This window comes from Plectropomus leopardus, chromosome 8 (assembly GCF_008729295.1).
Source record: "Plectropomus leopardus isolate mb chromosome 8, YSFRI_Pleo_2.0, whole genome shotgun sequence".
In the NCBI taxonomy this organism is placed as follows: Eukaryota; Metazoa; Chordata; class Actinopteri; order Perciformes; family Serranidae; genus Plectropomus; species Plectropomus leopardus.
The window spans coordinates 25,743,944-25,767,166 of NC_056470.1; the positions used below are offsets into that span (position 1 = coordinate 25,743,944).

Genomic DNA, 23,223 nt, shown 5'->3' on the forward strand with positions numbered 1-23,223 from the left:
TTTCAGGTAAAAAAACAAAACTTTAAAGTAAAGACTACAATATAACATTATTAACATAATATAAAGGTGTTTGTGGTGTGTCCTGAGCACCTGGCGCCCATCACCGCTGTTCAGCCTGATTTTCATATCAATTATAGGGAGAAAAAAAGGACAATTAGAGAGCAAAGAGGACCACAGCAACAAGAATCGACCACATCCTCTGCTTTAAATTGATGCATTTCAGTATCAGATAAAAAAAGACTCTTCCTTTCATCTCTCATTTTATGTAGGCTTTTTTTTTTTGTTAAACTGTGAAAGAGATATTAGTCCAAGTAAGAGTGGTGTTACAGGTACAACCTTACATAACTGTAAACCCAGAGATTTCAAATATGATGTCCTCCCACCCTCTGTGTTTTCCCCCGTCCACAATCTCCTTGTGCTCTGATCACCATGGGGACAAACTCTTTCATGATGCTGTTGCCATAGAGCCTATTGTGATGCTGCATCAGTGCAGGCTTTTCATTTTCACTCTTTGAATATCTCTTTCTCTCTCTAACACACACACACACACACCTTGTAAAGACGTTTTGTAAAACCGACAAAATTCCCGATTTAAAAACTGAGAATAATGGCAGTGTCAGCGATGCAACAAGTCACAGCTGCTTTGCAGCATCCAAATATTGATGTTTTTAACCCTTTAAAGCCCTGAAAAAAATGGCTTGATTTCTTTCAAAAACATGAAAAAAGAGACTGAGCAGCTTAACAAAAAAACTCTATAAAAAAATTCCAAAAAAGTGGTAAAATCACCTGAAATCAACCAAGAAATAACAGTCAGGGATTTACCTGAAAAATGAAACAAAAACAAACTACACATACATACAAATAAAACCTAATTTTAAATGTACAATTATAATCATAAATATAATTTCCCCCATATATTTTCCTAGTTATTTGATAATTGTATAATGATTCTCTCTCTTTTTATAAGGATATTTTCCAGGTCATAGTCTTTTCACCTTTCACTAATTTTTGCGGGACATTCTGCCTTCTTCCCATGTTTTTGAATTAAATCAAAACAATTTGCAATTTGAAGAAAAAGTGATGTCTGTCCAGGTTTCAAAGGGTTAATGTGTTTTTATTTTACTACAGTTTGTGTGTTTTAGAAGCTGACATGATGTGGAGATGGTTGGATCTGATGCTCCTGACCCTCCAGGCTTCAGGGGCCCTCAATCTGGCAGACCGAGTCCAGAATGAACTGGTTGGTTGGTCGGTGAAGGGGGGGGGGGGTGTCGGGGGTGCTGCTGGTGTGCCCCATTATGCCGTGGATTACCCCCTCCTCTCCACGGCAACTGTTAAACTGTTATCCCCCCTTTTGTGGGGCTAAGCCCAACTGTGTGGAGCGGGACGGGCGGGGGGCGCACTGGAACCCGCTGGCGTGGGGAGTTTTCAGCCCCCTCCACCCAGAGTGCTGACACTGACACAATTTTACACACACAGACACACACACACACACAAAAAATATACACACACTCAAAGTGCCAGCTAAGGGATTTGAGTGAGCAACAGAGGGCAAAAAGAGAGGGAGAAATGCACCAAAAAACTGTATACACTTTTTTGAAAAAATCTGAGTATATCTATGTTTTTTTTATTCTGATGCTTTGTAGATTAAAGTGTTAGAATACAAGCGTGTGTGTGTGAGCGCGTGTCGCACTCGAGTCAGCTGGGAGTGATGGCAGGATGTTCCCAGCAGCATGTGCCTCAGACAGGACTCTCCACGGAGCAGCGCTCAAACACTTGAGCATGTTTCCATCATGGTTAAGGACTCTTTTTTATTTTTTTACTCCTAAAAGCAGTATATCTCTAATTCAGTATCTGAGCTGGGATTGTGTGCATACAGCTCTCAACATGGAGGTGGTTGAGCTGGCAGCTTACAGTGTGAGCGCTATATGCACATGGCTCATAAAGATTTCTCTAGTCCTGTCCAGAGTCAGGTGGGTGTAAAAATAGCATGCACTACACAGATACATCCACAGTTATGGGTTATTTAGTTGCTAAGTGAGCTACCCAGCATGTCTTTGGACTGTGAGAGGAAATGGGAAACCCCCAAATTTAAGAGAAACATGAAAAACATACACAGAAAATATTTAAACAGAAGGCCGGAGAAAAAAAAACTCTCTACTAGATGTGGTTTTTATTCAACTCACAGTACATTCTACAGATGCACACGTGTTACATCACCTTAATACAACAGAGTCTTGTAATACCTCCTCTTAAAAATGATGAATTGGTCCTAAAAATATAAAGGAACAAATTTAAAGTCACCAAAACTGTACATTATTAAAAATTCACTTAACACCACGTTTGGTTTTCATGTCTTTTTTTTGTCTTTTTTGAAAAAACGTCTGTCCCTTTAAGTGTAATAAGGAACATCAAAGTTTATTTTCCTATTTGAATTCAGTGTAAGAAACACGTTTAAATAAAACCAAAGACTGTGGAGTCATCCTGTCGCCTTCATAGCACACCGACCATGCCGCGCAACATCATACATTGGCCCTTGTTCAGCGAAAATAAAAAAGGAATGTAAGACAGAAAACTGGGCAGGAATGTGCCGCACTATCAGAGCTTCTTTGTAAGTCTAGTCTTAAAAATGGGAGGATTTTAGCTTCGCACAAAACCACCTTTCGATGTTTTCACCTGGTCTGACAAGCTACAGACAAAGTACATTTTCAACGCGGATCGGATGATCAATTGCAATTTTGAAGCCGCAAACAATCTTGTCTCAGGGCAATTTCCTGGTATAAAAGAGCAAAATGTCAGTCGTGCGTTGCAGTAGCATCCTTTCAGTACACAGATCAGGTGAAACTAGCTGATAATTTAACCCTAACAAGAGGGACAGTAAAATATGAGTCCAAACTGACTGACCAACACGAATAAAAAAAACAACCCATTTCCAGAAACCAGTGTCTTTCACACAGCAGCAGAAGGTGGGTATGTGTGTGTGAAATCATGTGCATGTCAATGTGTGTGTTGGTGAAACATGTGTTTGTGTGGCGTGCAAGACTTTAAGTGGAGGTTATACAACGTCTACTCGTGACAGTCCAAGAACAGATTCCTTTGAGTTTAACTGGCCTTTTCGAAAAATCGTCTAGACATCTCTATAAGGTAATCTGTACACATTCACTACAAGCTATTGCTATTAAATAATCCCAGCTATTGTAATCTTTATATATATTTATATATAGAATATATAATAAAAATATATTGAGCAAAAAATTACTTCTAGGCATAAGACCACGGTACATTACATTTCCATTGAACAGGTAAGAAATGGCCCAAGCTCAGTGAAGAGTTTTGATCCATTTAGTCGTCGAGCGGCGCTAAGCAGGTCCAGTACGCAGCAGCGAGGCTGCCATAGTGTGATCAGTCCCTGACCTTCAGTATGAGTCCGAGAGCCAAAATACTCAGGGCCGGAGACCATGTCATCACCCCACAAGCAGGGTTTGACAGAAGGCCTCGCTACGACATGGGGCTCGTGAGAGGACGTGACAGGAGAACGCCAACAGGAGATGAGGTGCTGAGGTGAACATGAGGAGACACGAGGAGAAGTGAAGAGTGTTTTCACTCTCTGTGTGACGGGGAATGGGTACGAGTTCAGGCCAGCTCAGCTGTGGGCCTGGAAAAGATTCGGCCGGTAGAGGAAACAATAACAGACAAATAGCCAAAATCTATACATATATATCTATACATGAGGGAGTACACAGAGCTGGAATAACCTCCAGACAGTCAGAGCAGTGATGGAGAGTGTGACTGGGACGGTGACAGCACCAACAGTTTACAGCCCCACCATCAGGGGGAACGGCATAGGATCCTATTTGTCCTTGTTTGAGTAGAACTCCGCCCAGCGGCTCTCAAAGAAACGCCTCATGGCGTGTCCAGCCATTCCCACCTCAGACGTGTCCTCGTTGAACAGCTCACAGTTGTTGAAGACGAGCTGAGCGTCCGCCGCAAACTCCTCACAGCTGCAGTACCTGTGACGAGGAAACGAGAGGACGGAAAGGACTGATGTTGGAAAGAGCCAGAGAGGGACAAAATATTCCTGGAGAGCTTCTTTTCAGGGCTGGATGGCGGCGTTACAGAGAGCTGCTAGTAAACATGTGTGCGTAAGAGCTAATAAATAAAGCAGTAATGAGAAGTGTAGCATGACCCGTCCTTACCCTCCCTGTAGCAGTCTCTCTCTCATGGTGAGGAAGTCCATGGGGTTCTTGATGATGCGCCGGTAACCGGGCACCAGTCGGGGGTTGACGGGTTCAAGGAATGGCCAGGCGTCTGCGTGGGCCTCCATCTCCATGAGAATGATCCTGACAGAAAATAAAGTCATTAACACAAATCCATCACCACATAACTGTCGGACCAGATGTTACCCCGCAGACTTAGACATGACTCTAAAATCCTGTTGTGTAACGATATTAAGATCATCCTGCGTGTGCTGAAGGCAGGACTCACTCGCAGAAGGTGAGGTCAGGCTGGTTGCGGGTTGTCATGCGACGACGTTTTGCGCCCTCTGAGTGACGGGAAGATGAGGGGGGTGTTGCGGTCTCCTTGTGCCGTGTTGCCATGCCGCCGCTACTACGACGTGGTGTCCTCTCATCTTCAGAGCTGTCGTCTTCATATCTTCTCTTCTTCACCCTCCTCTTTTTGGACGAGCGCGGAGAATCATGTTCCTCCTGAGAGACAGAGCAAATAAGGAGGCAGGTTGAGCTGAAGAGGAACAGCTCGTTTCATTTTAGCGGACATATTTTGAACATTTTTCAATATATATTATTGTAAATTTCGACTTTGTTATTATGACTCTTGACTTTTGTGGTACTTTTTTTCATTGTGGACCAAAATATCGAGGCAAATTCCTTGTAAATGAAAACCTACTTAGCAATGAATGTGTTTATGATGTAGTGGAGAACAAACAAACTTGGAAGGAAACAATTGCTGTAAAATGCTCTGACATTCAAAAAATGCTCTGAATTTGAGTTTAGTTCCTTTTGAAATTGTTTTCTGACCTTGCCGACGCAGGCAGGACAAAACCAGTCTCCTTCTGGCACCTGGGTGATTTTGGGCCTCAGGCAATACATGTGGCAGCCACGATCACAGCCGTCACACAGCAACAAGCAATCATCATTGTCTCCCTTCCTGCAAACCTGGCAAGTCTGCAATCACAAAGAAAATATCCTTATTGTTAAACTGATGACAAATTTGATTTGGTGTCATTTGTCCAAAAAATAAGCACACAAGAGCCCAAGAACAATCTTGTGAAGTCAAGTTACTTACCACTTTAGTCACGGATCTCTCCCAAGCGATGGCCTTCTCCAGCTGCAGTAAACACAGACAGACTTGGGGAGCGCTGCGGCAGCGATCCAGAGCCTGTCGCCACGTTCGTAGTCGAGAAGTGATCTCACTTTCCAGACTGGAACAAAAGAAAATGATGAGAAAAAAACTTCATAAAATAAAACAAGTCCCTCCTTTCCACTCCCAAGAAGCCCCGTGCTCACCTGATGACGTCCATGGGATGCTCTTCTCCCGGGGTCGGGGTGAGAGGAGCGAGGCGCATCACTTCGGATGGGTTCCACAGCGGCTCCTTTAGGTAGCGCCTCTCAATGTTTCGCTCCAGGTTGGCCAACCGCAGCACGGCCAAATCCAGTGGATGCGTGGCGATGCGTGGCAGGCCAGACCACTCCTTCTTAGTCCGTACAATCCAGTCATCACGCGGGTCGGCGTCATGTTCGTAGTACTGGAGGTCTTCACGTGTGGAGTCTGGATCTGGGATTGTGTAGGGCTTAAGAAAAGAGGCAGAGTGTAAGTATCAGTGAGGGAGAGAACCAACCAGTTATATAGAATTATATAAAAATAACTTAAGGTCCAAGGATTTTATGAAGTTTTTTTAATGGTTACCTGAAATTCTGCCATTTGTATCTCTGTGTTAGACTCAGCTTCATTCATTGCACTCTGAGGAAGTGCCTTGAGGAAACACAAACAGATATAATGAGATTTTACTATTTCCCAAATGTTTTCTAAGTAAGACCCACCACAGCTCTAACTTAAGGGTGTCCGGCTATCTCTGGCACGGAAAAAAAGATCAGGAACTTTAAAGTTGTTGTTTTGGGATACCTGGACTAATCAGACGATGCAATGAAGAGACACACAAAAAGAAGCGATCTCTCACCTTGAGATGGAGGTCAGCTGCGATGACCCGCTGCTCCAGGTCCTCCACCCACTGCAGGGCGCTGATGTCAGTCTCCATGGCTTTCTCCTGTACCTGCCATGGCTGCTGCAAAGCCTCCATTAGCACATCCTTCGCCTCCACCTTCAACTCAAATATCGGGTCTAGTCGGAGAGAACACATGGACAGTAGTAAGGAGAACACAGAGCTACAGGGGAAAACATGCAGGAGGAAATTCTACACAATCTTTTTTTTAAAGATTATTTTCGGGCCTTTTCCCTTTATTTGATAGGACGGCTTAAGCGTGAAAGGGGGAGAGATGTTAACCCAGTGACAAATCCCAAGACATAACTGAGCTCATCCACTTACTAACAACACTCACCATCGATAGGTTTGGTGCACATCTCGGCTAAACTCTCCATGTGTTTGGCCAAATGTTTATGGAGCACCCTCTCTCTGACACCCCTTGGATGGAGGGCCTGTAAGGTGCTGTACAGCTCCTCTGGATCCTTGATCCACCACCAGCCACGCACCATCGCTGGGAAAGAAACATATGCACATTACAATTTAAAAAAGACTCACACTACCTGTGGTTTTCAACAAGAGTAATAAATGACATTTTTGCACACTAACGATCAGAAGTGTGAAGTCATAAAACCTTCGATCAGTTCTGAACTGTCCTCAGGAATTTTTAAATGTGGTAGCGGTCAAAAAAAAATTATAAAAAGAGACTTTTAACCAGATACTACGTACAAGCTGGTGTGGGCTTGACCACCAGTTGTGTGAAGTACTGCTGCTCGAGCTCCTGGAACACAGAGTTGGGAGGGCGGCCCCGGCGTTTGGCTGCAGCTCCTCTTGACCCTCTGCGAGCAGGACTGCTCCCTCTGCTTCCTCTCCGCCGCCTGCGACCTGGCCTGGTGGGGGTGGTGAGAGCAGGCCTGGCAGGAGGAATGGGAGCTGGAAGAAGTTGAGGGAGAGGAGGTGCTGGTGCAAGAGCAGGAGCAGCAGGAGCAGCAGGAGCATCAGGAGCAGGCAGAACAGAGGGAATGTCCTGTGGTGTTGCTGAGGTCACAGGGTCAGCAGGAGTCAGGTCAGGCAAGAGCGGGTCCGGCTGAGGTGCGGGGAGAGATTATTTAATCAACACCACACAGAAGACTCAAAGTGCATAATTTTAGCGTGATAAAATGTATTTTTAGTTGTGATTGTGGCAAACCTGCAAGAGCGGAGCAGCGAGTGCGGGCAGAGCGCTCGGGATTTGAGGGAAGAGTTTTGGGGGCGAGCTGGGTGAGGAGGGCGTCTGGGGATCAGTTAGAGAGTTATCGTCACACGGTTGTTTGGGGAGCAGGTTGAACCACTGTCCCTGTTTCTCCGCCATCTCCTTCACACTCTCCTCTGGTCGATTGCCCTCCGGAGCATCCCCTGCTGCTGAGCATGTGCCGTTTGTCACCACTTCCTGTGATTGGCTGAGCCAGCTCTGGAAAGCAGCTTGAGTGAGGTCGTGCATGCCGCCATTCGGGGATCCTGGACCCTCTTCACCCGCTGACCTGGCGCTACTTCGACGCCGGCGACGAATCTTTGCTGTGCGGAGGTGAAGCTCCACTTCTGGTTTGATTTTTCGGGGACGCCCTCGTCCTCTCGGCCTGCTCATGAGGGACGCAGTACCAGGGAGGGGGTCGTCCTCTGCTGACAAGGGCTGAGGCTGGGCAGGGGTAGCAGAGGAAGGAGAGGACGGTAGAGTAGGAGGCGGGGTAGTAGGCATCGGGGTCTCCTCAACTTTGGGCTCCTTTTTGAGAAAGGTGACGGGAACCTCTGCGACAAGGACTTCCCCAGAAGCTGCACAACAGAAATGCAAAAAAAATTAGATAAAATTTGACAAATAAAGGGTTTGTTCAGTCTATAAATTGGGATGCACTACATTAGACTTTTTGCCAATATCCATTTGGCCGATAACTGACACGGGTGTTGATAAAGCCACCCTAATTTTAGGGGTCAGTCTCTTCTGTCGTTGAATTAACATCATATTATGCATACTCTCATCGTAATGCCCCATCAGCAGATGGAGACATAAAATACAATGCTTTTCAGTGTATGTAATATTGATTCATTGTGAAAAAATAAGAAAAATATTTCCAATTAGGGTTGATGTTTTTTTACATGTTTAATAAAAAAGAATAAATTAAATAAAATGTCTCATTATTATAATGGCAGAAATCAGCATGTTGTCCAATTACGATATTTAATTTTAAAGCCAATATCTGCCGATACCAATGACATGCTGATATTATCATGCATCCCTATATATGTACAAGCAATGACATTTCCTTCAGATTTAATCTCAGACTCACTCAGCAGCTCCTCTGGCCCCTCGACCAGAACTCCTCCGAGATGAGGTAGAGCCAAATATCTGCGCTGGTAACGGTCCTGGCCGAGCAATACGGCCCGCATGGAATGAGACGACTGTAGCAGCTTTTTACGGAAAAATGCTTGGCGCTGTAAAGATCCAAAAGCAGAGGTGTGTTTTATAGAAAGCAACATAAATGTATTATGTGAATATGAACTGTGTCTGTGTGGCATCAGGCTTACCTTAGTTAGCTTATCTATCTGCCTTTCAAGCTCTGGAATGCTGGCAGTGGTGGGACTCTCGCTCTGTGACAGAAAGAATAAACGTTAAAATGTGAGAGTGATCGGTTTCAGATACTGAAAATAAAAATACAACAGCTAGCACGTACATCGCTGAGTTTAGGCTCTTCTTTGCGTGCACGGCGGCTGCCTCTCTCCGGAAGAAGGCCACTCTCCTCCAGACTGAGGTTCTCTTCTTCGGCCACTCTGGCACTGCGCCTCCTCTCCTCAAAACACAGCTCTTCCTCCGAGCGTCCTGTGCGACGCGCTAGCACCGCCTTCAGTCTGAAAGCAGGTAAAACAGTCAGGGTCAACATGTCAAATGGACTTCATGAACAGAAAATATCTGAGTAATGTTTGAGTTTCTCTTTATTTGAAGAGAGAAAATCTTACTTGCGCAACTTCCCCTCAATGATCCACTTGTTCTTCCTGTAAGTTGCCATGTTTTCTAATGTGTTGTCAATGTCACTGGAAAAGAAAACGTGTACATTAATAAAGTAACAGAAATGTGATTGTGACAAACCTTTACGATAAAGAGCATCCCACAGATTTAAGGTGCTGTATGTAGCTCTGGAATGAGATGGTTGATTGTTGAGTCTCATTTTCCAGGTCGTCACATGCTGATGCTTTGGTTTGGTGGTCGGACTGAACCACCAGCTGAAAGCGTTGGTATTTTACGACATGGAAATGAGACTCAACAGTCAACCGTCTTTCTCCAGAGTTACAGAAAGCACCTGTAAATAATGAGTGCTTTTCTGACCTTGTGACAATGTTGCTGCCGTTGAGCTCGTCCACCAGGAAACCAAGGATGGCCGCCTTGGTGTCAGGAGGCAGGGCGTGAAATGTTTTGGTCCTCAGCGTGTTGCACACTTCTGCTTCATAACCATGAGATTCCAAAAAGACACGAAGTACCTCTGAGATGGTGCTGCGGGTCAGCTCCAACTCCACCAGCTTCTCCCCAAGGATCTTTACCGACTGAAGGTTGGATGGAGAGGAAATGAAGATTTAAAGATTTGATGTTGTTTCAAACCAAGCATGGCTTTTCATCCAAAAACAACAACACAGAACATAACATTTGTGTGAGGAAAACATATCTGGGTGGATTTCAGCGGATTTCCACTTACAGAAATATGTTTGACTAAATAAATCGTTTAACTGAGGTCATACCTCCAGATCACTGTTAGCTTACTGCCAAAATGGGGAAACATGAAACATAGGGTTTTTCAATACCTGATTTTGTACAACAAACATGGCGAAGACTACCTCAACAACCAAACAAAGGTCAATATATGGCTCGAGATCACCCTGCAGCTGGGATGCCATGAAGATGTTGATTTAGCCGATACGCACTTGCTAACATATATGTTGCTTACAAAACAAAATTTGGGGTTTGATTAGTTGATGTATTGTGCAGTCAGCGTTTGCCCCTGAGACATCCTCTGTCTGGAGGGTTTTTGTTGTGTTGATTGGAAACGAGCTGTATTTGAGACGAATCTCATTGGGCCTCATGCATGTTGTTTATTTATTTATGTCTGATTAAAATGGAATAGGCTATGCTGATGACTAACACCAGACCCGGTGACCAAAGTTGTTATGCTAAAAATATATACGACCGTTTTTCGTATTCGTGCATCACACTGGTGAGAAACAGCTTTGATCATTCTTAATCAGGGAGTACATTAATGAAGAAAATACTCAAAGCGTATCACAGACCTGATAAAATGAGGGCAGGCCTGGATCATGGAGTGCAGCCTCCACCAGCTTTATCAGCAAGTCCTGGACCTCTCCTTGGCTGTCGCCCAGGCCTAACAGGCCCTCCTGGAGCGTAGCGAGGCTGGGGATGTCCTTGGGTATATTTAAACCGATGATCTTTCCATAGCCGTGCAGGAACTCAACCACAGCCAGGCAATGTGCAAATGCTTTGCCGGAAAGAACCAAACCAGGGATACGGGACAGCTCTGGCAGGGGCTGATGGAGACAAAGTTCAAATGTTTTGATTAAAATCCTCAGGAATCACAGTGAAAATAAAGCAGACTAACAGAATGATAAAACTCACTTTGTGGTCAGTGAGACACATGTCCTCTGTGGGCTTCTTCAGCTCCTCTGCAATCAACTGCTGCCTCTTTCGCTCCTCTAAACGTCTCTGGGCCTGCGCTCTCCTCTCTGCTGATCTTTTAGCTGCCAGAGCGGCCCGAGCTGCCGCCTCCGCCTCTGCCTGGGCTTTAGCCAGAGCCTTGGCTTTACTCCGAGCACCCAGGACCCTCTTACCCTGTGCAATCCGCTCTTCATCAGTCTGCTGCACTAGTGGAGGAGCCTCGACTTTGACTGACCTCCTGCGGCCAGGCTTCTTGGGCTCTGCCGCTGGCTGTGTGACCTGAAGGGCTGTCAGGTCGGTTGATTCAGCCTTCAGCTCAACGCCCTTGGCCTCTTGTTCAAGCTGAAACCAGAAAGAAACAAAAGAACAAGTGGAGGTGAGGAAGAGGTGGTGCTGCTGAGGAAAAAAGCTGACAAATCATGAGTGTTTGTCTGTACCTTAGCTCTCTTTTTTTCTGCTTTCATCTTCTTAATCTTCGCATCCTCCCTTCTCTTCAGTCTTGCCTGAATAATGAACAGCAGGAACAGAATCAGGATAAATCATCAACAGCATCAACAGCTCAAAATTGCAATCTACAATAAGTGAGCTACATACCTTTCTCTTCATTTTCTTTTTGATTTTTGCAAGTTTCTCCTTTTCCTCTTCCGTGAGGGCTTCTGTAAAACAGAAATACAAAGAATTAAATATAAAAGTGAACACTTAAATCTTAAGATCAAGACACTTTTGCCATCTGGGGCCCCTCTGCTTTGGAGCATCCTGCCTGAGGAGATAGGGCTAGCAGAATCAATGACTTCTTTTAAATCACTTCTTAAACCCATTTTTCTAAACTTGTTTTTATGTGATGTCATCTTTTTATTTATTTTTTCACCTATTTCATTTCTGTCTTATTTATGTTATTTTGTTTTAATCGTAGATTTATTGATTCTAGTTGCTTCTGTTGTTTTTTCTGTCTCTTTGTATTATTTTATACCGACATTTTCCATCCTACATCTTGCATTATTTGTCCTCTTATTTTAATTTTTATCTAAACTCTGCACTGGTTTTGTCTCGCTTGTATTCAAGAGCCTCTTCCTGTCTACATACACTCACCCTTGGCTTCAAGTCGCTTCAAAAGCTTGGCATCCACTTTGCTGAGGAGGTCAATCATCTTGGGTTTGGGAGGTCGACCAGGGCGGCGGGCCTGCCCTCCTTTCAGGCCACGAACCCTGCGAGGTTTATCTTTATCTGGGTTTGGAGGTCGACCTCGCCGCCCCGTGATGGCCATGATCATAGAGGGAACCTCCTCATTGGCCAAAAGGATCCACTGCTTACCCTGTAACATATTGTACAGAATGATGAGTCCCCAAAAAGACTCCAACACTTTTCTGTGTGTAACACAATGAGAGTGCGCAGCTGTTTTGATCTTGTTTCTTATTCTTGATGTTCTTAGAAAGAAAAACAAACTGAGCAGTACTTGGAAAAATATACAGACCTCAGGAGTTTCTCTTTCTTCATAAAAATCTCCAACAGGCATGCGTGGGCTGAAGCTGAAGTGTTCTCTGCTGACCACACTGTCCGTGTGTCTCTTCAAGTACTGGAGGAAGCAATTAGGAGGAAAAGTAACAGAAAAAGAAAATCAGTGTTTCAACATCAACACATCATCTGTTCTCAATTTGATTTTACTCACTTAAAATACATTTATAGTTTGTTTTTTTTAACAGCAACGTAAAATTACCTTGACTATTTCTGGGAACTGCTTCATCCTCCTTCCACAAGGTGTGTAGTACCAGGTTTCGCCCTTCATGCGGTTCTCCATTTTCCTCACACGGATCTCCCTCCTCCAGCTGCAGGTAAAAGAGTTCATTATTACAACAGGAGCATGGCCAACAAACTGGCGGTGAAGTAACAATAATATAAATACTGCACACATTTAGAACCTTTTCACAGCTTAATAAAAACATACATTTTTGAGACCTCAAACCAAATGTGTTACAGTGGTAAGCCCAGCTAATTTTAAAGGTGCAGAGTGTCAGCATCTAGCAGGGAGGTAGCAGACTGCAACCAACTTAACACCCTTCCCCTCAACCCTCCCCTTCCAAGCATGTAGTAGAACCTACGGTGGCCTTCAGGTTATGTGAAAACAAAAAAGGCCTTATCTTGAGCCCGTGTTTGGTTTGTCTGTTCTGGGCTACTGTAGAAACAAGAGGTGCAACATGGCAGGCTCCATGGGAGAGAACATGTTTCCTACATAGATATGAATTGTATATAGGGATATGTTTTTACTAGAATCAACATGTCAGACGGACATGTCAATTTAGAAAACTTTACTTTAAGATTACTAAATGATCTGTATGACTTTGCTGAGTAAAACGGTGGTTAGCTAGTTATGGTGGTTATCCAGCTAACTTAGAAATCATGCATGTTGCCCTGTTTTGGTTGAAGGTATACTATGCAGGATTGTTGGTTTATGTTCGCTTGCCAGCGAAAGTGAAAGTGAAAGACAAAGCCAGATTCACTCTCGTCTGGCATTTCACTTTGCAATACTTGAATTTTTTCGACACTGTGTCACTACGGTCTAGCACAGGGTTGCTTTCATTTTAAAAAGCTCCAACCTCACCTGAGTGCCGTGAGGGTTCACGCCCATAATCAGGGTTATCTAATATTAAGATTTTCCTAATAAATGAGGCTTCAAGAGAAAAAAGAAATCAACTGTGCAGACACTAAAATTTTGGACTATGGCAGTCCTCTGACAACTCAATTTGCATAAATTCTACTTTGAAAATGAGTTTACATCGCAAGCCAACTGTGATTCTTATCTACAGTGCAGCAGCATAAGAAGACAAATGATGAGATAATGTAATGACAAATTTAACATTACCCGTGCTGCATTGGGAACTGAACCTGCTCCTCAGTTGCAACCCTCCTCTGTCTGTTAGATTCACCTGTTTAGAAAAATGTACAAAACCACATTTAGATTAGACTGTTTATCATGTTGCAACAAAATACCATTTCTTCATGTGGAACCTCTTCACAAAAAAATTATGAACCCTCTTTATTACCTGCAGTGGAGTCATCATCCTCATTTTCCTCAGCATCATCAGCGGTGGCTGTTTCAGTTTCTTGTTTGGGTGTTTTTGCCTCATTTCCGTCTTGATCTTGTTTCTTGACCCTTTTTGCCTTTTTGGGCTTCTCGACTGCTGTGTTGATAGCTGAGGCCAGAACAGCGTCAATCGTGGCTGTGATGGGATCAACGCCGGCTGTGCGAGGCCCGGCCTCTCCACACACATCTGACGCTTCTTTGACATCCACCTTCAGAGACTTCTTCCTCTTCCTGCCCTTGGTTACCTCTTCTTTAACGCCTCCTTCTTCATCGGTCTTCATCTTCTCCGCTTTAGGGGTTCGAACCCGAGGCTTCCGTTCGGCCTCGTCAGGAGCTTCAATGGGAAAAAGACAAACAGAAATGTTTTAGATGAAATCTAACATTTTACCATTTACATTTAGCTGAAATCAGACATGGGTGCCGAAACCCAGGTTACTATGGCACCAGTTCTTATTCAAATGGTACCTAGTGGACTGAATCATAATGCAGATTTCTGTGGCACATTACGTGCATAGCGAGTGTGCAGCTGAGAGAGAGTGAGCGCCGCACAGTGATACATCATATACCGCCTAAGTGCAATTAAAAAAAGCAGTTTTTTCACATTGTTAACCGTTATTTTGTAAGTATCATTTAAGGCACCATAAAGGCCCAAGTACTGTTTTAAAAGTATCAATTTGGCACCTCTATTGGGAAAAAACAAAATGCTACCCAACCCTAAGTCACACTGTTTAATACCTGATGTTTTAATCCATATAGCCTTTGGAGTTCGAGGTTTCCGTGGTTTCCCTGGGGTTTTCAGAAGTCCCCCAGCAACTGGTGTAGTCTGATCAGTTACAGGTTGCAGAGGGTGTACAGCTGGGCTCTCTGCTGGAGTACTGAAAGCGATGAAGTTCTCATCTCTCATCTTGAAACTGGGGGGAGTCATTGCCTCATTAACAGTGGTCTTGATGCTAATGCGTCCAGCTGAGTCTGCGGTGTCATGTCCTCTGGGTCCCCACTCTGTGTCAGGTCCTGAGATGAAACAACAAGAACGTTAAAACTGTGTAAGCTGAATTTAGAAATATGGGATAAAGATATACAAAACAGACTGACCAGTGGTCTAAATAGTAGCTTCCATGACTATGAACTTGGCCTTTTAATAAAATAAGGCAGTAGAAAGACACAAATACGTTTGAAATTGGTGCTACGTGACCAGAGAAAACAGAGAAAAAGGGCTGTGGCATTTGCTTTTGCATGAGAAGTAGAACACCTACAACTACCAAAATGCACAGCGCTGCATCGGACCAATTAACGCTCCAGCTAGTGGGTGGCGGCCGGCCAGTAAGAATTAATCTCGTATTACAGTTAAACGATAAGCTAAAACACATCTCTGAAAACAACAGAGGCAAGAAATAGGCAACACAGGAAGAGATTATTGGTTTATATTGTGGCAGTGCTGCCTAGTTTTACAGTTTGATTAGAGTTTTTTCAGCCTGTGTTTCCACTGTGCAGGAAGCAGTATGGTGCCCACTTTCTGTTCTCAAACTCTCGCTATTACAGCTAAACCGGGCACTAAAATGTGTTTCTGGAAACTTTTTAGGCAAGATATCCGTAGTGCAGTAACATATTCTTGACTCAAATTCGATCAGCACTGCCATGTTTTACTGTTTGATCAAATTTCGGTCTGAGTTTGAGAAAGGGGAGGGGCGGGTCTGTCTTTTGATGCATTTTTATACAGTTTGTGTGCACAATGGCAGCGTGGGTGGTGGGCAATTAAAAAATGTGCAAATTAAGCCTGTAATTCAAGCAACAATCTAGGAGAGCCAGCAAAACTCTGCCAGATGAAGTGTTTTGCATTAATTTGTGTCATCTAGCTGAGTTTTGTTGGGGGGGCACTGGTTAGATGGAGCTAAGTTTACCACAGTTCGTTTACACATACTACCCACATTGTTTTCATAAAAAGCTGGTTGAAAATCTGCAAAGTATGCTTTGTCAGGATGTACCTTGACGGCCTGGCAGCGATGGCACAAATGAGCGTGAGTCGGACACGTCAGAGGAGTCGACAGAGTGCTCTTCCATCTGAGAGGTATTGTTCAGGGAAGACTCCATCATGGACTCTCCAGTGATTTGAGAGCTGTCCTGGGTCTCCTCTGCCTCAGACGTTCCCTCTCCCCTGCTGGAGTCCAGCGTGTCGCCTCTGGAGTCCTCCACAGAATAGCTGCTTTCTCTAGTGGTGTCAAACGCAGTGGATGGTTCCTCTTCTGCATGAGAAGTGCTGTCAAACTGAGAAGTGTCCTTTCTCAGGTGATAGCTGCTGTCAAAGTGAGCGGAGTCGTCTACATGTGAGCTGTCGCCGCCTAGAAGAGAGGTCTTTTCAAAGACAGAGCTGACATCGATTCTTGAGGGGGTGTCGGATGTTGAATTGCCTTCAAAGCGAGAAGCTGTTTGTGAAGAGTTATCAAAACTTTCTTCATCAGTCAGACTTTCCACTCTTGTGCTGTAGAGATGCGAAGCTATCTTGGGTGGAGTCTGCTCTACCATGGAGTCGTCTGCTTCACAGCTTTGCATGAGTTGCTTTTCAGAAGCGGTTTGTTTATTCTTGGGCTTTTGATCAGGAGCGACTGTGGTCTGCAAAGGTTTCACAGGAAGATCAGTGAGAGGTTTGAGTGAGCGAATGTCAGATTTATTCGTCTCAGTAGCTTCCACCCTCTGCGCTGTCTTTATTACACCTGAATCAAGTCGAGGGAGGTGTTCCTGTGGTTCCCCATTTCTTTTATTAGCCAACACTTTCCTATCCTCACTATCACTTTGGTGCTCAGGCTTGAGAGATGACTGCTTCAGCGCATGAGGAGTGGTGGTGTCAGGAGGATGCTGCTTAGAGTCAGAGCTTTGGACCACTCCAGAAGACGTACCCTTTGCAAAGGGCAGAGACACCAAGGCAGGAGGGGCGGACAGGGGTGCAGTCCTGGAGGCTTGAGTGGTTAGTAGAGGTAGGGTAGACAGAGGTCGGACTGTAAGACTTTCACGGGCTGCTAGGGAGGGTAAATTCTCCGCTCCTGGTGGTGGTGATGCTGCAGAAGCAGTGGAAAGACCAGAGTCACCAGCTGGAGGAGTGTTGGTCTGACGCTGGGGTGTGGGGTCACAAAGTTTACTGACAACTGAAGGAGTTTTTGACACAGACATGGGAGATGCAGATGTTGATATACAAGAGCCAGGTGGTCTTGAGGTTGAAGACATTAGAGGTGGAACCACACCGGCAGATGAGGATTTTGCACCCAGTGACGAAGCAGTAGACACTAATTTTGGTGGTCCGGGCTTTTCAAGCTGAGCTCCAGATGTGTCTAAAAAGCAAGATGTGGTCAAAGGTGAATTTGACCCTTGAACCATCTGTTGAAGGGAGGAGATGGGTGCAGTTGTAACAGCTGTACGAGGCAGTGAAGACTTGGTTTGATGAGCCACAGACTCCAATGAATGAGAGGAGACTGGAGGGACTGAAGAAACTTCTGAAGGTCTAGACGCACTATCAGTCGAAGCATGAGGTGTAGATAGCTTCTGAGGTGATGCAGGCAGGGAGGAGGAAGAGGACCCTGCTGACTGATGTGTGGATGCAGCAGGGCACGTCTCAGTCACAGCAGAAGTGGGAGGCCTGAGGCCTTGCTTCACTGGAGAAGGTGAGGAATGTCTTAGAGGAGCAGCTGGAGACAGAGCAGAGGACACACTGGGGGGCGTTGAGACTTGTGGTGGAGTAGATTCTACATCGGCAGATGATACTACAGGGGGCCCAGAGGCGGATGTGGGAGACTCAGAGACAGCAGGAGCTGCAGGGACCTGAGGAGGTGTTGAGGCCTTGGTAGACTCAGAGAGCTGAGATGAGACAGACTGGGAAGGTGTGTTAACGGCTGTCTCTCTGACAGGGGAAGCCATTTCTGGACGCTGAGCTGCTGGCTGTTCAGAGTGCTGACGATAATCGGGTCCCACATGAGCGGCACTTTTGGGGAGCCTGTGGGCAACAGGTGCCCTTTCCATGCCATTATAGCTTGAGTCTATCTCCTTGACAGCTTCTCTCGTATGCCCTAAAAAGAAGGGAATTTCGAAAAAAGGTCAATTAAAAAAAATCAAGCCTTTTTAATATGATGAATTCACAGAGAGGGTATTTAGTATTGAAGAGGCTGACGGTCACTGTTTTACATAATCAAACAGTGGCACCTACTGGTTGAATCTCAGCACTATCACAGCTGAGCAGCGACTGTGAGACTGGCCCAACTCAAGACTTTGATGTCAGGGTTCCTACAGCTTAAGGCAAGTTCAATTGAAAACTTTTTCAGTGTTTTTAATGCCAGTTTCAATTTGATTGAAGACCAGTTTTACAATAACCACAATTAAAGGAAAAAAAACAATATTAAGGTTATGGACAAATTTTGCCCAATTTTTTACTGTAGAATAATCATATTTGGTGGAGAAGAGGGTAGTTTTCTTAGCAATTTTGTGTTTCTCACTCTGCGTGTGACATTCCACTACCTTAATTCCCATCATGTCGAGTTTAAAAACTTTTTTGCATAAAGCACACCAAGACTTGTATTCCTTGCCTTAAACTTGTTTCATACATGCTGCAAAATCTTGGTTACATAGCCGTTTTTTTGTTGAATTTGACAGTGGATCCTCAGCTTTGACCAACATGCTGTTGGTTCCTCTTTCCTGATCTCCATGAGGTTATTGCTAGAAGCATACTGTAAATTATTCAAAAGAAACAGATGTGAGCAATTTTCTTGAGATTTTACAACTCAACATCAGAAAAAGAAAATAATTTGCATACTGACAAAGGCCTTACTTTTAGATGAAAGAATTCAGTGCCTTTTAAGACTTTTTAAGGATCCACATGAGCATGAGCAAGAAATAACTCATAGGCCTTCATCTCAACACTGTCATTTTCAAGTCATTTGCTGACTACTTTCTAAACTAATCCTTCTGTCTGTAAATATAACAAAAAACGGTCATCATAATTTCCTAGAGCCAAAAGTGACCAATTCAAATGTCTTGTTTTGCATAACCAAAAGTGCAAAATGTTTAGTATAATGTAAGACTAAAGAGATAAAGAAAAAAACAGTGTTAACAACAACAACAACAAAAAGAAACTGAAAAAACAACAAATATTCACATTTGAGAAGCTGGAACCATAAATGTTGCAAAAAGTACATTTTTTGCCTGAAGAATGGTTAGCCAGTGCTGGAAAATACTCTCCTATACAAATGGATTTTTTTGGAAACTAAGGGAGTGTCAGGTTTTAATATGATCAGCAGCTGGGATGGCCACGCAGGCCAAAGAGGAAGAAGACCATATGACTATACGAGTGTCACTCAACCGGTGGCATTAAAGGAGGAAATGTAAAGTAGAGGAAACAGTTTAATTTATGAGGAAGTTTGTTAGATACCACAAATACATATTAAAAGTAATTAATTCCAGCCACAAACATAAGTGTAATTACTTTTTAAGGAAAACTACAGAAACACAAAGGGAATGACGGGAAAAAATGAGTCAAAAAGTATTACAAACACATCTGTAAAGTAAAAAATGTACTGTGGTCACCTTGCATGACAGTAGACATTCCCACATTGCTAGCATGGGGGCTCCGTTCCCTGCTGTGGCTCTTGGGTGATCCGCTCTCCTGTACTGTTGAAGCAGCTGACATCATTGGTGTTGAGGACATCCCCACGGGTAGAGGACTACCAGTGCCCCCTCTGCCTAAACTGTGGTGCTGTGGGCTGCCACGTGGAGGAGTAAAATTCTGGGCAGCTGGGGGCATCATCTGAGCCTGGCTTTGGGGCTGGGACTGCTGTGACGGCTGCTGCTGCTGCTGCTGCTGCTGCTGGGGAGATGGCAGGGACGGGTGCTGGGGTTGATGCTGGTAGTAGGGCATCCCATTAGGCATGAGGCCATAATGCTGTGGTTGCTGGTGCTGCTGGTGATGGTGGTGTGGGTGACGATGGGAGTGGAGGTGCTGCTGTGATGGTTGATGTGGAGCCGGTTGTAAAGACTGCTGCTGGTGATGCTGTGACGGTGTAATTCCAGGATGTGCCTGACTCTGGTAGGATCCGTACATACTGTGGGAATTATAACCTATCTGCTGTGGGCCAGGGTTACTCCTGTTCCAGTACTGGCTCCCAGTAAGAGGCATGTTTGGTGGGCCTGACACAGGGGGCTGGTGGGAGCTTTCAATACCCCCATTCAGCTGGTACTGTCCGTGACCCTGGAAGTGGTGCTGTGACTGAGGCTGCACCATCCCAGGTGTAGGCTGCTTCTGGTGCATCCCGTGCCCAGGAGCGGAGCCCATGGCTGGACCATACTGAGGGTGTCCTCCCCACAAGTAGTCATAGCCCATGTTGCTCTGGTGGTGGTTGCTCATGTGTGGGTAAGGAGCTGTCGGTGGGTGGGAACCAGACACACCGGACCCGAGTACAGTAGTGACGCCATTCACATTCATTTCGCCGTTCATATCTGTTAGACACAAGAACATGAGTCAACTTAAAAAGTTAAAAAAAAAAAAAAAAAAAAAAAAAAAAAAGAGAGAGAGAAATCTGCTTCTAAAGAGCAGAGGTTCCCAACAAGTCCAGATCTCTCTTTAGCTGTTAAAGGTCCACACATTATACATTACCACATATTTGATTTTATTTTACAAAATGTAAACAACACAGTGACTTATAAGACGAAGAAATAAAATATACTGTAAGAATAAAGAGAAACATCACTTCAACATAAAAGCTCTGGACTGGAAATTCATTGTACTTCAATATAAAGTTGCTGTTTTTTAGTTGTTTTTCTTTTAACAAACTTGACATGTTCCCCAGCCACTTGCAGTCCATTCAGAATGGACCAGTGACCCACTTTTGAACTGCGAACCACCACTATAGATTACATAGTTTTTGGGTTTGTTTTTTTGTTGTTTTTTTTTTACAATAAAGCTCATTTAATTAGGGTTGCAATGGTCTGATTTTTTCACAATTCGATACCATTTCAGAAAATATCACAGTTTCACGATATATGGTAATACACTATTATTATCTGTAAAAATTATCCTCAAAGAAATGTTTTTTAGTTGAACACATGCTTTAGCACTAATTTGAAACTATCTTTTAAGTCTATGTATTGAGTCTCCTTTATAAATGAGATTCTCTGTCCAGTTGAATTTTTTTTTTTTTGAATATTGTAAATAACTAAATGTGGGGATTTAAAAAGTGGGATTTAAGATTTTTTAAGACTTTTTTTTAAATTACACCTGGAATTAAATTTTAAACCAGTTTTACAGTAGCTAATAATGAAGGGGGAGTATAAACTGACATCAATAACTTAAGGTTAGGGAGAATTTCATTTTACTTATTTACTTTTAAATGAATATTGTAATGTGAAGAATGACTTTTTAGTAAAGTTAACACACAAAATAAACCATCAATTATTATTAGTAGTAGTATTTTTAAAGTTACCAATTATTTTGAGCTTTTGCAATGCAATGTCAGAGAAAGATGATCAGCAACAACAAAAACAACGCTACGTCCCATGTCAGAGCATTTTTAAACTTTTGAAATACTCATTTTAGACATTGCAATGCCAATTAAGGCTTTACATTTAGATTACTGGATTTAATGCCTTTTAAGGCTTTTTAAGGATCCCTGGGAACCCCACTGAGTGCACATGGCTGAAAATACTCACTCTTCCCCTGCTGAGGAAAACTCATGGAGGACCCGTTAGTATAAAGAGAATCCCCTGAGGAGAGTTTCAGTCCTGAGTTTGCTGAGGAGTGGGTGCCATAGTTGAAATGATTATTTGACTCCATCTGAAAAACAGTGAAATAAATAAATAAATACACAGACTTTCACTCTCGTGTTCATTCAGAAAAATGTATAGAAGTAGATTGCTTCACTGGGCTAAGATGCATTATGCACGCTATGCATCACTTTTTTGATTCACAAATGTATTATTTAATTCATTCCCATGCAGCTTTAAAAACGCTACATAATACACACATTTCTTTCTTAAATGATTTTGGCAGCTGCATCTTGTGACAGCACCATTTCGCTCCAACAACAACAACCGTCAAAATGTCGCAGCCAGCAACAGCAGATGCCAGGCCCTACCGAGCCGTAATGGAAAAACGAAATATTACGATAGAGGCTCATCACCGCCGCTGATGAGGCGCTGCTAATGTGAGCACATCCTCCCCAATCTACCGTGATACATGCCCGGCCCGGGCAGATACAGCCGCACACACTGTACCCAAGACCCGGCAGCCTCGGCCAAGAAACAATGGAGATCAACGGCGATGTTTTACAGTCACTCCGAGGCCTGAAGCACCGTTTCCACACCACTCGCTGCTTAACACTTCCATGTCCTCGTCATACAAAAGTGCTTTCAATTCATACTAGATTTCCTAATTCAACAAGGCCGTTGCAAACGCCGCGTTAGCCAAGTCGCGCTAGCTGCAAACGAACAATTCACTTTAAAGCTAGTCAGCCGAGCTAACAACTGATACTGTAAACGTTAAATACGAGTTAAACTCGTTATTAGGTTTGACATAATGTTAACTTCGCCGTGAAACATGGGGTAAAAACACCCCCAGCTCCAGCTCCAAGGTTATTTAGCTAAATCATCACAATAGAACCTAGCTAACACACGCTAGCTAGATAGCTAACTGATAGCATCATCAACGTTTAAGCACAGAAGCTGCGATGTTAGCTAATAGCCAGGTAGTAGGTACCGCAACCACGCTGCTGTGGATCCATGATGCCCGATAGAGAGCCCCTCGGATGAAAATAAATATCAGCCGGTCTCTTGATAACGACAAACGTTAACTAACTCAGCCTCGCTTACTAACAGATGGGAGGCGTGCTCCCCTTTTGTTCACGGGCTAACGTTAGCTAGCAGCCAGATGAAGTTACATTGTTTACGCTGCACGCACACAGACAAATTTTGCAGAGCATCATCCTCCCACACTACCACCATCAAAAGTTTCTCTGGTAATTCAGTTAAAGCTCTCCAACCTTTCAGTCCTGGGATTTCAGAGGCGCAAGGCGCCCCTAAACCTTCGTCTAAGCGGTTATGCGGGTGAAGATGGCACAGCGGTAAATAATAAACAACTATTCCCTAACCTTTGGGTTTTAAATTAGCAAACATGGCTGGTGTGGTCCGGTGCAGCCATGATCACAGAACAGAGCGGAGAGTAGCGGTGTAAACGTCCCGACAACAACCACACACACATCCGGTCACGTTACT

General features: G+C 44.0%; 1 protein-coding gene across 3 annotated transcripts; it reads right to left on the minus strand.

Annotated features, from left to right (window-relative positions):
* Positions 1-2,151: 2,151 nt before the first annotated feature.
* On the minus strand, positions 2,152-23,169 carry baz2a (bromodomain adjacent to zinc finger domain, 2A). 3 transcript variants are annotated; one of them, XM_042491044.1, is made up of 30 exons: positions 23,100-23,169; positions 21,664-21,787; positions 19,546-20,454; positions 15,966-18,035; positions 14,719-14,994; positions 13,943-14,317; positions 13,762-13,825; positions 12,619-12,727; positions 12,376-12,477; positions 11,994-12,216; positions 11,499-11,560; positions 11,342-11,407; positions 10,866-11,246; positions 10,523-10,777; positions 9,570-9,784; positions 9,203-9,277; positions 8,920-9,094; positions 8,774-8,836; positions 8,536-8,680; positions 7,404-8,023; positions 6,944-7,301; positions 6,573-6,728; positions 6,194-6,354; positions 5,923-5,988; positions 5,523-5,806; positions 5,302-5,437; positions 5,034-5,180; positions 4,483-4,703; positions 4,194-4,337; positions 2,152-4,007 (listed from the first exon to the last, which is right to left on the minus strand). In XM_042491044.1, the coding sequence occupies exons 2-30, from the start codon at positions 21,785-21,787 to the stop codon at positions 3,848-3,850; spliced, it is 8,142 nt and encodes a 2,713-aa protein (XP_042346978.1). In that variant the 5' UTR covers positions 23,100-23,169; the 3' UTR covers positions 2,152-3,847. The 3 variants fall into 3 exon arrangements, with proteins under 3 accessions (XP_042346978.1, XP_042346976.1, XP_042346977.1); XM_042491042.1 differs by having other exon boundaries at positions 22,992-23,153; XM_042491043.1 differs by lacking the exon at positions 23,100-23,169 and adding an exon at positions 22,709-22,860.
* Positions 23,170-23,223: the final 54 nt, after the last annotated feature.